The sequence below is a fragment of the Mauremys reevesii genome, unplaced genomic scaffold (genome assembly GCF_016161935.1).
Source record: "Mauremys reevesii isolate NIE-2019 unplaced genomic scaffold, ASM1616193v1 Contig42, whole genome shotgun sequence".
In the NCBI taxonomy this organism is placed as follows: Eukaryota; Metazoa; Chordata; order Testudines; family Geoemydidae; genus Mauremys; species Mauremys reevesii.
This window is the reverse complement of record NW_024100854.1, coordinates 88,134-103,286: the sequence shown is the minus strand read 5'-3', so window position 1 is coordinate 103,286 and position 15,153 is coordinate 88,134. Positions and strand designations below refer to the sequence as shown.

General features: G+C 45.1%; 1 protein-coding gene across 1 annotated transcript; it reads left to right on the top strand.

Annotated features, from left to right (window-relative positions):
• Positions 1-3,581: 3,581 nt before the first annotated feature.
• Positions 3,582-4,472, top strand: LOC120394206 (olfactory receptor 52E2-like; the record flags this gene model as incomplete). The annotated part of the gene is made up of 1 exon (XM_039518437.1): positions 3,582-4,472. A coding segment is annotated over one exon (891 nt), but the record flags the coding sequence as incomplete, so codon positions are not given.
• Between the last annotated feature and the right edge of the window lie 10,681 nt (positions 4,473-15,153).

The following is a 15,153-nucleotide window of genomic DNA, read 5'->3' as shown; positions in this document are numbered from 1 at the left end:
ATGCAAAGTTAATTAATACTCACACTCTGGTGTAGCAGCACCTTGGGCGTTTTCACACCTCTGGCAGAGGAAGTTACTGAAAAGTTGATTGCTTTCTATTTTAACTCTATATGCTATATGCTTTAACTAAAATAAAATATAAGGGAGATTAAATCCCTTTTCACTTACAGTTTTGAAAAGAAATAATACTACGGCCTATTAATAGTTAATAGCCTTTGTAGATGGGTAACATCAATACGTAGATGAGGGTGGAGGCGATGAAGAGTAGACAGGAGCAGATAGGTGGGTAGAATTGCCTGTCTAATGGTGAGATGTCTCACCTTTTAATAGAGCATTAAATTTCATCTTTCCCCCACGGAAATGTTAGGGTACATTTGCCCCATAGGCTAGTACGTATGTGCGTATGAATGACAGGTATGTACGAATTTGTGGTGTACTTGTTAGATTTGTGTGCAAAAATCTCCTTTTTCCACCCTTTACTGTTATTGGTTCAGTTAAAGATCTCCAGACATCTACGTAGGTATTTTGTCCATTATCCCTTTTCTGAGTAAGGGTCCCAAAATGTGCTGAAGTTGCGTTAGCATCACATACAGGATGGTTGACATGTAGGTCTCTTGCATTACAGCCACTTATTCTTAATATAAATCTATAAGCCTATTACATCAAATACTTAAATTTATAAGAAAGATATTTATACAGACCCGCAGATTAATCCTTAGGGCTACAGACATTTCCACATTTCTTGTTATTTAGTAACGGACCTACCCTGTCCTTGCTCTTCCGCTTGCTTCTAATGTATTTGTGGAATGTTTTCTTGTTACCCTTTTGTCTCTAGTTATTTTGATCTTTTGTGCTTTGGCCTTTCTAATTTTGCCCCTACGTACCTGTGTTATTTGTTTATATTTTTTCTTTGTAATGTGACCTTGTTTCCACTTTTTGTAGGATCTTTTTTTGATTTTTAGATCATTCAAGATCTCCTGGTTAAGTCATTGTGTTCTCTTGCCATACATTCTATTTTTCCTATGCAGGGGGATAGTTTAGTCTTGTGCTATTAATAATGTCCCTCTGAAAAAATACCTGTCTTCTATTGTTTTTCCCCTTAGACTTGCTTCCCATGAGATCTTACCTAGCAACTGTCAGAGTTTGCTAAAGTCGCCTTCTTGAAATCCATTGTCTTTATTTTGTTATTCTCCCTCCTACCATTCCATAGAATCGTAAACTCTGTCATTTCATGGTCACTTTCCTCTAAACTGTCTTCCACTTTCAAATTCTCAACCAGTTCCTCCTTCTTTGTCAAAATCAAGTCTAGAACAGCATCTCTCCAAGTAGGTTTCTCCAGCTTCTGGAACAAAAAATTCTCTACAATACATTCCAAGAACGTGTTGGATAATCTGTGCGCTGGTGTAGACAGCATGAGATGAATTCTTCCATCGACCTAGCTACCACTTCTCTGGGATTACCTGTGCTGAGGGGAGAACCCTTCCATCTGTCTAAGTAGTGTCTATATTGAAGCATTATGGCAGCACGGCTGTAGCATTTTAAGTGTAAACAACCTTTCAAGGAGATCTTCCAAAAAACAACATCCAGTCTGGATCTGCTAACATGGGGAATTGGAGAATCCAACACTTCCCTTCTCAGTGTGTCCCAATGGTTAATCACCATCACTGCTAAATATTTGGCCCTAATTTCAAGCTGGAATTTACCTGGCTTCTGCTTCCATCCGTTTGGTCTCGCTCAGCCTTTCTCTAGTAGATTACAGAGCATGTTATTACCCATGATTTTCTCCCCATGAAAGTCTTTGCTTGATCATCTTTTTTATAAGTTAAGAGATCTATATCTTCAAATCTAACAATCCATCATTTTCTCTATCCTCCAGTCATTTTTGTGGCTCTTTTCTGCACCATCTCCAAGTTTTTAACATCTTTTTTTCAAATGTGGACCCCAGAACTGGATGCTGTTTGTTTCACCAATCCATGTGCAGAGGTAAAATCCTTTCACTGCTCCAACTCACCAACTCAATATTTTCCACTACTAAATCGAAGGCCTCTGAGAAATCAAGGTTCGTTGCATCAGGGTCGTTCCCTTAATCCACCAAATGTATTCCCTTGATCAACCAATGTGTACTCTCATAAAAGATCAGGTTTATTTAACAAGATCTGATTTGCATAAACCCTGTTGGTGATTGGCAGTACTTACATTTCTAGACTTTTTTTAACTAATCCCATACCTGCTTTTCCATTTTTTCTTAACCTTGTCAATTTTTTTATTTTTTTTAAAAAATCCTTTTATATTTTAATATTTAACATTTAACACAGGAATTGACATAAATCCTTTCAAGGATTTATCTTGTTCTCATTATACGTAACAAACTCCTTTTTGTGATCCATAGCCCAGCAAACATGGAGTTTTCCCTTATGTCTTAATGTTCCTTATAAATTTTCTTAACTTCTGATTTCTATTGCTGGCCAGCCATTTTCCCTTTTTCCTCTTTCTTACATATTGCTTCCCTCCCTCTAATTGTTGCCTTCACTTTACCACAAAACTGAGTTTTTACCCAAAGTTGTTCACTTTGTTGACTCTGGAATTGTGAGTTTTCTGATATCTAATAAAATGTTATCAAAGAATTACCAATATTCATTCATACTTTTCTGTCTATATTTTTCCTGCCAATCAGTTTTGCTGACAATTTTCCTCATCTTTAGGGAATTAGTCCTCTTGGAGCACTAAGTATCTATTGATAGTACTGGCTGGGAACTGTCCATTTGAATGTAAATCAGTTTCCTTTTTTATTTTCCTCTCCTATATCATATGTTCTCTTCTTGGTCCCTTGTATAAACTAAAGAGTCCCAGACTTTTATATCCTTAATAGAGACTGGGTGTCCAAAAAATGCTCCATCCCATATCCTGGGGATCTGAACAGTCTTTTGTTTTTCCACTACTGTGAATGAGCAGATGTTTCTCCTGAGCTGCTATCAATAGCGTCCAGGTATTTTCCCTGAGGTATGTTCTCATTGGCATGTTTTTCTCAGTACATGTCTTCACAATATTTGTGGTTTTTTTTCCCCTCTCTGATTTCGAGCAACTGGATGAATGGGGAACTTCTGTCAGTATGGACTCCCTATCCTGGCTCTCGTTGCATTAAAGAACAATGATAGATAACCAGCATCCACACTTGTGTTTTCTGCTGGTGCCTCATAATGTTCTCCCACCACAAAGTGTAGGAATTATTAATGCAGGGAGCACAATACAAATATGGAATTGTATTTAGTAGGGTCATAGTTATTCTCTCTGAATAATGAAAATGTAATTTTTCAGTGTGTGAATAGTGCTCAATCTGTTTCTCCCATGAGAACAGCCTCCACTACTGCATGCAGTATCTCATATTAATGTTGTCTCTCCATGTAGGGCATTTCTACTGCGACCATCACCCGAGATCCGGGGAACACAGAGAAAGTCAGGGGAATACACAGAACATACAGGAGACACCCTTATGCCTCAGAGTTGGACACTTTCTCCCCTACACCATGTCAGATTCTAACACAACCGACTTCACCAACCCCTCCACCTTCATCCTGCTGGGCATTCCTGGCCTGGAGGCAGCCCATATCTGGATCTCCATTCCCTTCTGTGCTATGTACGCCATAGCCGTGTTGGGAAACTTCACCATCCTGTTCATTGTGAAGATGGAGCCGAGCCTGCATGGGCCCATGTACTATTTCCTCTGCATGCTGGCTGTCACCGACCTGGTCATGTCCACATCCACCGTACCCAAAATGCTGAGCATCTTCTGGTTCAATTGCAGGGAGATCAATTTCAGTGCCTGCCTCACCCAGATGTATTTCGTTCACTCCCTCTCAGGGATGGAGTCTGGAATCCTCGTGGCCATGGCTCTGGATCGCTATGTAGCCATCTGCCATCCCCTGAGACATTCCGCCATCCTGACCAACTCTGTTGTGGCCAAGATAGGCCTGGCCGTGGTGGTGCGTAGTGGCATACTCGCATTGCCCTATCCCTTATTAGTGAGGCGGTGGCCATATTGCAGAACCAACATCATCTCCCACTTCTATTGTCAGCATATAGCTGTGGTGAAGCTGGCCTGCGCTGACGTCCGCATCAATAGTTACTATGGCCTGTTTGATCTTCTCTCTGTGATCGGAATGGATGTGTTTTTTATCGCCGTGTCCTATACTCAGATCCTCCGGGCCATCTTCCGCCTTCCCACAAAAGATGCCCGGCTCAAAACTTTTGGGACCTGCATCTCTCATCTTTGTGCCATCTCAGCTTTGTACATCCCAGATTTATTCTCCTCTCTCATGCTGCGGTTTGGTCACAATGTGCCACTGTATGTCCTCATTCTCATTACCGGTGTGTACCACCTCGTTCCCCCTGTTCTGCACCAGATCATTTATGGGGTGAGGACCAAACAGATCCGGGGCATACTGGTCCAGCTCTTTACTCATAAAGAGACCTAAATGTTTCCTCCTTGAGCTCTGGCTCTCAGATTGAGCTCTATACAGAGCTGGCTGGAGCATGGTGCTGGGTTCTCTTCCTTGAATCACTTCCTGGACAGACAGAGAGACATTAAACCCTGTCCTGTCCTTGGTGTGCTGTGTCAATGTGATGAACTGGGGAGTCAGTCTGTGTACACTACACTGGGTGGCCACCTTTCTAATTGCTGGTAGATGGATCCCTGAAATTTCAATCTTGCCCCATGTCCTTTGTAAAGTCTCCTGCCCCTGTCACTTGTTCCTGTCTTCCCCTCCCCTTGACAGCTATGACCCAGTCATCTCTAAAACCAATGTGTTGTCACATCTTATGGCAAGTCACGTAAGGGGCACTGGTTAATGTTGATTCGTAATTTGTTACCAACTCCGTGGAGAGAGAGACCCCGTCAGGACTCCTGGGATCTATCTGAGCTCTGGGAGGGGAGTGAGGTATAGTGTGTTACAGCAGGAGGCAGATAAATCTTGGTCTACATGAGGAGATCAGAATGGCCATTGTCAAGGTGTTACCCCCACTCTGAACTTTAGAGTACAGATGTGGGGACCTGCATGAGATAACCCCTAAGCTTATTTACCAGCAAGCTGCCACCACCAAGCGTCTTCCAAATCTTAGGGGAGAGCGACTTGGAACTCTGCCTTCCCCCAAATTATTTCCCCAGTCTTTATCCCCCTTTTCCTGGCAGGATTGAGACCGATTCAACTCCCACCAATTCCTGGTGAGCCCAGATCCAAAAAACCCTTGGATCTTAAAACAAGGAAAAATCAATCAGGTTCTTAACAGAGAACTTTTAATTAAAGAAAAAGGGTGAAAGGAATACCTCTGTCAGATTAGCATGCAAACTACTGTCACAGACAACAGATTCAACCCACAGAGGATGTCCTTCTGGGCAAAAACCTTAGTTACACATAGACACCCAATTTGATTCTCCATCTTATGCAAAACAAAGTCACAAAAGAAAATAACCATAATCTAATACATTCCTTCTCTAACCACTTACTATTTCTGAGAAATGTTAGATGGCTGATTCCTGGATCCTTTACTCTGGCACAAACTTTTTTGAACAGACAAAATCTGATTTCCCTCCTCCCTCTTTGAAAACAGCTTGTCTCCCCATTGGTTCCTCTGGTCAGGTGTCAGCTAGGCTAGGTGAACTTCTTAACCCTTTACAGGTAAAAGAGGAATTAACCCTGGACTGTCTGTTGATGACAGCCATACTGGGTAAAACCAATGATCCATGTAGCCCAGTAGCCTGTGTTCTGAGAGTGCCCAGTGTCAGGTGCTTCAGAGGGAATGAACAGAACATGCCAATCCTCATCTGATTCACATGCAGAAGCTCGGCCGAAGGGGCAGAAGACCTGAGCCCAGGCCGCCTCAGCTTCATTTGGCAGGAGTTCAAGCCTCCAACCCCAGTAGGAGCTGCCAGGGGAGGAGAAGAGCCCAGGCTGCCTGGCTGCAGCGGAAGAAGAAGCCCTCAGTTCAGGCTGCCCCAAGCCCTAGCCACAGCCACAGAGCAGAGGAAGGAGCTGTGGGGGGAAGGGAAAATGAAGCCCTACTCATTTTTGTCCTCTCCATCTTCCATGCTGCTGCCACCCAGGAGTTGTCTCATTTCCCCTGTCTTTGGGCAAACCTCAGGGCGGGTCTTTTTTGTCTCCCCTCCCTGACCCTTTAGGAGCTGCTCTCTTCCCTGTAAAAGCAACAAAGAATCCTGTGGCACCTTATAGACTAACGGACGTTCTGCAGCATGAGCTTTCGTGGGTGAATGCCCACTTCTTCAGATGCACAGCTACCCCTCTGATACTCTCTTCCCTGCACCTCCCTTTCCCTTTCTGGAGATAGAGATGGGTTGCGCGGCACCTCCGGTACAGACACCAAACTGGTGGTTTGCTCTCTCTTTGCCCATCTCCGTGGGCCACAGGGTCATAAAAGGGGCCCAGCCAGAGGATCATCATGAGTCCTCAACACCATCCCCCACTGTGCTGCTGGAAGAGCCTCATTGGTTTCTGGTGGACACCTGTGATTTCACTGGTAAGGTGAAACTCCCTCTCCAGCACTGGGGAGACCAATCCCCAGTTAAATCATCCCAGCCAGGGCTTTGTCAAGCCTGGTCTTAAAAACCTTTAAGGAAGGAGATTCCACCACCTCCCTAGGGAACCCATTCCAGTGCTTCACCACCCTCCTAGTGGAAAAGTTTTTCCTAATATCCAACCTAAACCTCCCCTTTCTTCAGGGGGAGCTTGAGTCACAAGACTCTGGTCTCTAGTTACACCCTGGACCACTCTGATAATAAATATTTCAACATTGGACTATAGACTAATTCTGAAAGAACTTGGTGGAACTCTGGGGTCAGCCGTCTCTACTATGAAACTGACTTAAATACTCTAATGATTTCTCTGTGTATAATTCACTTTTAACCGATACTCTCTCTTTTTTTCTGTCCCGTTCTTTGCAGTTTGCCCTAATTGAGCAGTCTCAGAATGGGGACCCCTGGAACTCCATTCATAGATTGCTAAAACAATTCCTTTACTTTAGACAGCCAAAGAGGTACACAGATTCAGGTAAACACAAACAACATCTGCACACCATTTCCTTCCTCAGTGAACTTAAGAACGGTCATGGGGTGTTAGATCAAAGGTCCATCTAGCCCAGTATCTTGTCTTCCAACTGTGGCCAATGTCAGATGCTTCAGAGGGAATGAAAAGAACTGATAATTATCAAGTGATCCATTACCAATCAACCTTTCCCAGCTTCCAGCAAACAGAGGCTAGGGACATCATCCCTGCACATCCTGGCTAATAGTCATTGATGGACCTATCCTCCATGAATTCATCTAGTTCTTTTGAAAGCTGTAATAGTCTTGGCCTTCACACCATCCTCTGGCAAAGAGCTTCACTGGTTGACTGTGTGTTGTATGAAGAAATATTTCTTATTGTTTCTTTTAAACCACTACCAATTAATTTCATTGGGTGAACCGTTTTGTGTGTGTGTGTGTGTGTGTTATGAGAAAGAGTAAATACCACTTCCTTTTTTACGTTCTCCACACCATTCATGATTTTATAGCTCCAATAAGAGCTAGATAAGGTCCATAAATGGCTATTAGTCTGGATGGGCAGGGATCGTGTCTCTAGCCTTTGTTTGCCAGACTCTGGATATGGGCGAAATGAATCACTTGATGATTTCCATGTTCTGTTCATTCCCTCTGAGGCACACGATATTTGCCATTCTCAGCAAACAGGATACTGGGCTAGATGAACCATTCTTTTTACCCAATATGGGCATTCCAAAATTCTTATGTAGTCCCAAGATTTATCTGCCCCCTACTGCCCCCCAGATGTCCGGACAGGGTGCATCTCTTCACAAGGTTAGTAACAAAGTAAGAATATACATTAAAATTTTATAGCTATCTGGTGTCCTTTAAGTGACTTGTGTGACAGATCCAGGCTAGTGGGGTACAGGAGTCTGGTAGAGGGCAAATATACTGGTCACTGGATGAGTAGTTTTCTGTTCCCTGAGTGACCAGAGCAGGGGCTGCACTAGAGTAATCAGGAACCTGCTAGAACCAATTAAGGCAGACAGGCTGATTAGATCACCTGCAGCCAATCAAGGCAGGCTAATCAGGGCACCTGGGTTTAAAAGGAGCTCATTCCAGTCAAGCAGGGGGGAGCCAGAGGAGAGGAAGTGCCTGTGAGGAGCTGAAGCAAGAGTCACAAGGAGCTGAGAGTGAGAGGCTGTGCTGCTGGAGGACTGAGGAGTACAAGCGTTATCAGACACCAGGAGGAAGGTCCTGTGGTGAGGATAAAGAAGGTGTTTGGAGGAGGCCATGGGGAAGTAGCCCAGGGAGGTGTAGCTGTCATGCAGCTGTTACAGGAGGCACTATAGACAGCTGCAATCCACAGGGCCCTGGGCTGGAACCCGGAGTAGAGGGCGGGCCTGGGTTCCCCCCAAAACCTCCCAACTCCTGATCAGAAACAGGAGGAGTTGACCCAGACTGTGGGTTCCACCAGAAGGGAAGATCACTGAGGTCAGCAAATCTGCCAATAAGCGTAGGACCCAGCTAGGTAGAGGAAGAACTTTGTCACACTTGCCACAGGATTTCAGGACATGTTACTATTAGAGTTGAAGGAGGTCTCATATTTAATTAATTTTCCTTCTTTTATGTAGGAATTCGATACAGTGCTTCTGCCAAAAAAACTAGAGTTTTCAATAGTCAAAGTAGCCTCTTGTATCACTGTTAAAGTTGCAACCCCTATCAAAAACTGAAATGTATCCCTTGCAACTTGAGGTGAGGAGAGGGACATGGAAATAATCCAGCAAGTGATGGGGAAGCCAAAGAAAGGAGCTAAACAAAGAAAGAAGAGGCTAAACAGTGGTGGAGTCTTGGCAGAGGTGAGGCCAGGGGCAGGTTTTTGGGGGTCCAGTTAGCAGCAATTAGAAAGGTGGCAGACCATAATATTGTACATAGATGAGTCCCCCCGCTTGTCATGCTGACACAGCACAGTGAGGTCAGGAAAGAGTTTCAAGTCTTTCTGACTATCTGGTAAGTAACTCAGGGAAGAGGGCCCAGCACCCTCTCACCAGCCAGCTCATCATGAAGCTCAGTCTACTCTCTCAACACCCGTCATGATTTAAAACCCCTCAATCATATCTCCCCTTAGCTGACTCTTTTCCAAACTGAAGAGTCACAACCTTATTAATCTCTCCTCATACAGAAGCCGTTCCATACCCCTAATCATTACAGTTGCCCTTTTCTGAACCTTTTCCAGTTCCAATAGATCTTTTTTGATATGGAGCAACCACAGCTGCATTCAATATTCAACATGTGGGTGTAACATGGATTTATACAGAAGCAATATGATATTTTCTCTCCTAATTTATATATCATCTTTCTGTGTGAAATATTGAATATTGGCCATGGATTTTTATCAAACACATGTGTTGTGTTCCTGGGTAACAGACCTGTCATTGATAATGCCCACAGCTATGGGTTGATGGACCATCAAGGACACTAACCATTCACAATGGGCTATAGAAGCAATAGACCTCTCTAAGAATATGGTCAGTGGCTGCTCTTGTCTGTCATCATAGCATGTAAGGGTACGTGATATGCTCGTGTGACTCTGGACTCTAATGTCTGACAATAATTTTCCAGGCACGTGGACTGCATGCTTTGTTTGGGACTGTAAAATTCCATGCAAGACCAGAAGATATGGAAGGACACCTGAGAAATCTCCATCTTGTCTTTATTTCTCTGGACTGGGTTTCCAAAAAGGGAGCTCTGAACAAGGACTGATGATCCCCACCCCACTTGGGTAATTTTAGGAGAGACTTTTTGCAAGCTAGCAGTTTTATTTGATCACTGCTATGACTCTTTTCTATGAACACTGAAAAATCACTTGTGTGTATCTCATTTCTTAACCATTTATATCTCTTCTTCTTTTCTCTTATTATTTAACCTTAAGTGTTTAGTTACTAATGGATTGGCAACAGTGTGATTATTGGTAAGATCTGAGTCATATATTGGCCTGTCCAAGTGGCTGATCTCTTGAGAATAGAAGGACTCTAAATGTGCTGAAATTGGTTTTCACTAACTGCTCATCCAGGTGTCCAGAGTTCGAGTGGTGAGCCAAAGGCTTGGATGCCTAAGGAGACTGTATTTTTGGCTTCCAGTTAACCTGTGCAGTGAGACAGAAGTTTACATTTGTTACTGGCTTGGTATAATCTAATGATAGAATAACCACCCTTCTAGGGTGAGTCTGACCTATTTATCAGCTCTTTGTCCTGAATTTGGTATCCTCTGCTTTGTCCCACAGAGAGATGGTGTCACATGGAAACCACAGATAGGTGCTTTACAGAGTATTACTCACTACTTCCACGAGGTATCCCCCTTTTACAGAGGGGAAAACTGAGGCACCAGACGGAGAAGTGTCTTGAGCCAGGAACATCGTCCACGAGTCCCTAGGTGCCAATCCATTGCTTAGTGTCTCTCAGATTTGGCTCTTATGGTCCATGCAGCAGCACAGAGGTGTGATGTTCTCTCTCCCTTTATTTCTCTAGTGAGGGAATTTCCCCTGACTTCCATGGGGCTGCACCCACTTACACCAGCTGAGGATTTGGCCCAAGTCAATGAGCTTGAGACAAAGCATCGCATAGACCAGTGAGCTGGGAGCAAAGAGTCCCAGCTCTGCCATGGATTCGCTGGGTGACCTTGTCACTGGGTGACCAGAGTCACTTCCTCACTCTGAACCACAACCTCTCCATGCATTACATGAAGATTATTATTTTAGTATTCCTAGTGTGCTGCTACCAAAAGGCCCTAATCAAAGCTGTAGAATCACACACTGCAGTGATGTGATACCCTGCAGCACATCCTTGGGCTCTATGCATTATGTATAGAGAAGTGCGCGGCTTTGCATTACATATAGAGAAATGCGCAGCCCGAGAAGTGTGCTGCTTGCCTGGAGCTAGAATCCAGGATGTGACAGAGTGTCTGCCAAGACTGATCCAGACCTCGGAGCGCTACCCCTTCCTCCTTCTCCACGTGGGCACCAATGGTCCTGCCAGGAATTACCTTGAGCAGATCCCTGCAGACTACACGGCTCTGGGAAGAAGGATAAAAGAGTTTGAGGTACAAGTCATGTTCTCATCCATCCTCCCTGTTGAAGGAAACAGCCCAGGTAGGGACCGTTGAATTGTGCAGGTGAATGGGTGGTTACACAGGTGGCGTCAGAGAGAGGGCTTTTGTATTCTTCGAGCATGGGATGTTGTTCTGGAAAGAGAGGCAGACAGGCTGGCTAATCTAGTGAGGAGGGCTTTAAACTAGGTTTGTCAGGGGATGGGGACTGAAGCCCAGAGATATGTGGGGAAGTGCGATACCGGGAGGTTACAAGTCGGGAACCCTCCTGATTCATGCTGAGAAAGCAGGGCAATCAGCTAGTTATCTTAGGTGCATGTACAAGAACGCAAGAAGCTTGGGAAACAAGCAGGAAGAATTGGAAGACCTGGCACAATCAAGGAACTATGATGTGTTTGGAATAACAGAGACTTGGTGGGACAGTTCACATGACTGGAGCACTGTCATGGATGGGTGTAAAGTGTTTGGAAAGACAGGGCCAGAAGGAAAGCTGCATTATGTGTAAGAAAGCGATGTGATTACTCAGAGCTCCAGTATGAAAGTGGAGAAAAGCCTGTTGAGCAGCAGTTCTCAAACTGGGGGTCAAAACCTCTCAGGGGGTCATGAGGCTATTACATGGGGGATCACAAGCTGTCAGACTCCACCCCAAAGCTGTCAGACTCCCCCACTTGTCTCCAGCATGTATAATGGTTTAAATACATGAAAAACTGTTTTCAGTTGATAAGGAGGGGTCGCACTCAGAAGCTTGCTAAGTGTCAGGGGTCACCAGCACAAAAGTTTGAGAACTCCTGCTGGTGAGAGTCTTTGGGTTAAGTTTAGAAGCGAGAGCAACAAGGGTGATGCTGTGGTGGGCGTGTACTATGGATCACCGGATCAGAAGGATGAGGTAGATGAGACTTTCTTCAGACAACTAACTGAAGTTTCCAGATCACAGGCCTTGGATCTAATGGGGGATTTCAATCACCCTGACAAAAGCTGGGAGAGCAATACAGCAATGCACAGACAATCCAGGAAGTTTTTGGAGGGTGTTGGGAATAACTTCCTGGTACAAGTGCCGGAGGAACCAACCAGGGGCCGTGCTCCTATTCACCTGCTGCTTATAAACAGGAAAGAGTTGGTAGGGGAATTAGAAGTAGGAGGCAATCTAGGCAGCAGTGACCATGAGATGGTCGAGTTCAGGATCCTGACAAAAGGAAGAAAGGAGAGGAGCAAACTGCAGACCCTGGACTTCAGGAAATCTGACTTAGGGCCTGGCTACACTTGCGAGTTAGAACGCATTAAAGCAGCTCTGGGTGCCCTAACTCATGACACGTCCACACTGGCAAGGCATGTAGAGCGCCCGGATTCCGCGGCTGGAGTGCTTCTGGTAATCCACCTCCACGAGAAGCATAACACTCTGGTCAATGAATGGGCTGTGATTGGCCCCCAGAAGTGTCCCACAGAGCCTGTTCTAGCCACTCTGGTCATCACTTTGAACTCTTCTGCCCTGCCCTCAGGTGACCAACCATCAGACCCACTCTTTAAATTCTCTGGGAATTTGAAAAATCCCCTTCCTATTTTCTCAGCAAATCATGGAGTGCTCTCAGAGACTCTTTCCTGGTGACCATGCCTCCATGCACAGGGCGATCCCCCGTATGGAGCAATGGTGAGGTGCTGGACCTCATCAGTATTTGGGGGGAGGACACTCTCCAGTCCCAGCTGTGCTCCAGCCATAGGAATTATGATACCTTCGGGGAGATATCAAGGGATATGATGGAAAGGGGCCCTGACCATTTCTAAAGAAAGCTGGATGCAATACTTGGGGGCAACCCACCTCCACTCTGAAGACCACCATGGACAATTCAGAGCCAAGTTTAACAAGGCAGGAGGAGGAGGAAAGTGGGAATGAGGGTGCTGAGGTGCAGGAAGACAGCCAGGCATCCCTAGATGCATGCAGCCAGGAGATTTTTTCAAGCCAGGAGGAAGGTAGCCAGTTGCAGCGCACGGTGCTTGGGGAAGAACAAACACCAGAGGAGGTGCCTGGTAAGCCTCTTTTATTTTGGGAAGGAAGTTGTTCTGTGCGGGCTTTTGGGGCGAGGATAGTCAGGGCTGCATGCATTCATAGATGTGGAATAAGGTGTTGATGTGCTCTCTCACAGCGCAGTAATCGGCCTCAAAGGTCTCATGCAGAAGCTGGGTAATCTGTGTGCGGAGATTCCTTGGCAGAGCAACTGTGCTTTTTGTCCCAGTAAGGCTAACATGTCTGTGGCACTGTAACGTGAGGGGCGGGGGACCATTGCTGCACACAGGCAAGCTGCATATGGGCCAGGGTGGAAGCCGCATTTAGTAGAAGACCCTCCCTTGATTTCCAGGTCACCCTCAGCAGCGAGATATCTTCCAGGATGAACTGCTGTGGAAAATGTGCGGAGAGTGTTCAGTGCACTTGCTTTGGGACGGGCAGTTTCTGCTACTGTGCACACTGTGCTTGTCTTGAAGTACGGCCGAATCGTTGCTCAGTCTGGTGTGGACAATTCTTCCTCTATTAAGTTTTATAGCAGCAACCTTGAGATCTCAGCCATCCTTGTTATCAATGGCCGAAAGAACCAAAGAAGCAAAGAGGACATGCTGCATGAAGCCATGAAGCAATCCCTTACTGAAAATCAAAAAGTGCAGGAGTGCCGGAAGAGAGAAGAGGGTCCGCCAGCAGAATGCAGGTCGCCGGCACCAAAGCAAGGAGCGGCTGCTAAGCATCATGGAGCGCCAAGCAGACTTGATACAGGTGCTCCTAGCAATGCAAGCAGAGCACTTCCGCCCCCACCCCTCCTCCCACAGCCCTTGTTACCGCATTCTTTCCCTTGTTCCCTCTGTCACCGCCAGCCCACTTTCCCCAACATCTGGGTTCTTATCGCCACCAGCTGCCCCCAACACCTGTAGCTTCACCACCCAGCCCTGCTGTCATAAACAGATAGTTAAGGGTTAATGTCTCTTTTACCTGTAAAGGGTTAAGAAGCTCAGTAAACCTGGCTGACACTTGACCAGAGGACCAATGAAGGGAAAAGATACTTTCAAATCTTGTTGGAGGGAAGTCTTTGTTTGTGTTCTTTGTTTGGGGGTTGTTCGCTCTCGGGACATGAGAGGGACCAGACGTCCATCCAGGCTCTCCAAATCTTTCTGAATCAGTCTCATGTTTCAAATTTGTAAGTACCTAGTCAGGAAGGCGTGTTAGTTTTTTGTTTGATTTTTCAACCTGTAAATGTTTCTTTTGCTTGAAGGATTTTTACCTCTGTTTGCTGTAACTTTGAACCTGAGGCTAGGGGGGATTTCTCTGGCTATATAAATTTAAATACCCTGTAAGCATTTTTTATCCTGATTTTACAGAGATAATTTTTACCTTTTCTTTCTCTTTAATTAAAAGCTTTCTTTTTAAGAACCTGATTGATTTTCTTTGTTTTAAGATCCAAGGAGTTTTGGATCCATGTAAAGCCTCTCAAGGCAACCCAGGGAGGGGAAAGTCTGGGGGGAAAAAGAGGGGGGAATGGTTAATTTCTCCTTGTGTTAAGACCCAAGGGCTTTGGGTCTTGGGTTCCCCAGGGAAGGTTTGAGGGAAATGGAAATTGTACCAAAACACTATATTTTTGTTTGGTGGCAGCGCTATCTGATCTAAGCTAGGAATTAAGCTTAGAAGGGTACATGCAGGTCCCCACATTTGTACACTAAAGTTCAGAGTGGGGAGGAAACCTTGACACCTGCAAACTACAACCCTTACCCACTGCACTCAGCCCCCATCACCATGCAGTATAGCCAGACTGAAGTGCAGCACTCAGACAGGAAGGCTGAGTATAAGAACAGGACATACAGAAACGTGTGATTGTCCTGTTCCCAAACCCACCCCTTTCCCTCATCCCAAGCAGCACAGATGTGTCGTGCCTTTTCTGTTTCCCAAGCAGTTGTGTTTTCAATAAATAAATTTTCTTTTCAAAAAATGATTTTTGCCTTTGAAAACATTCTTTATTATTGCATTAAGTAAAAGATACCATAGCTCA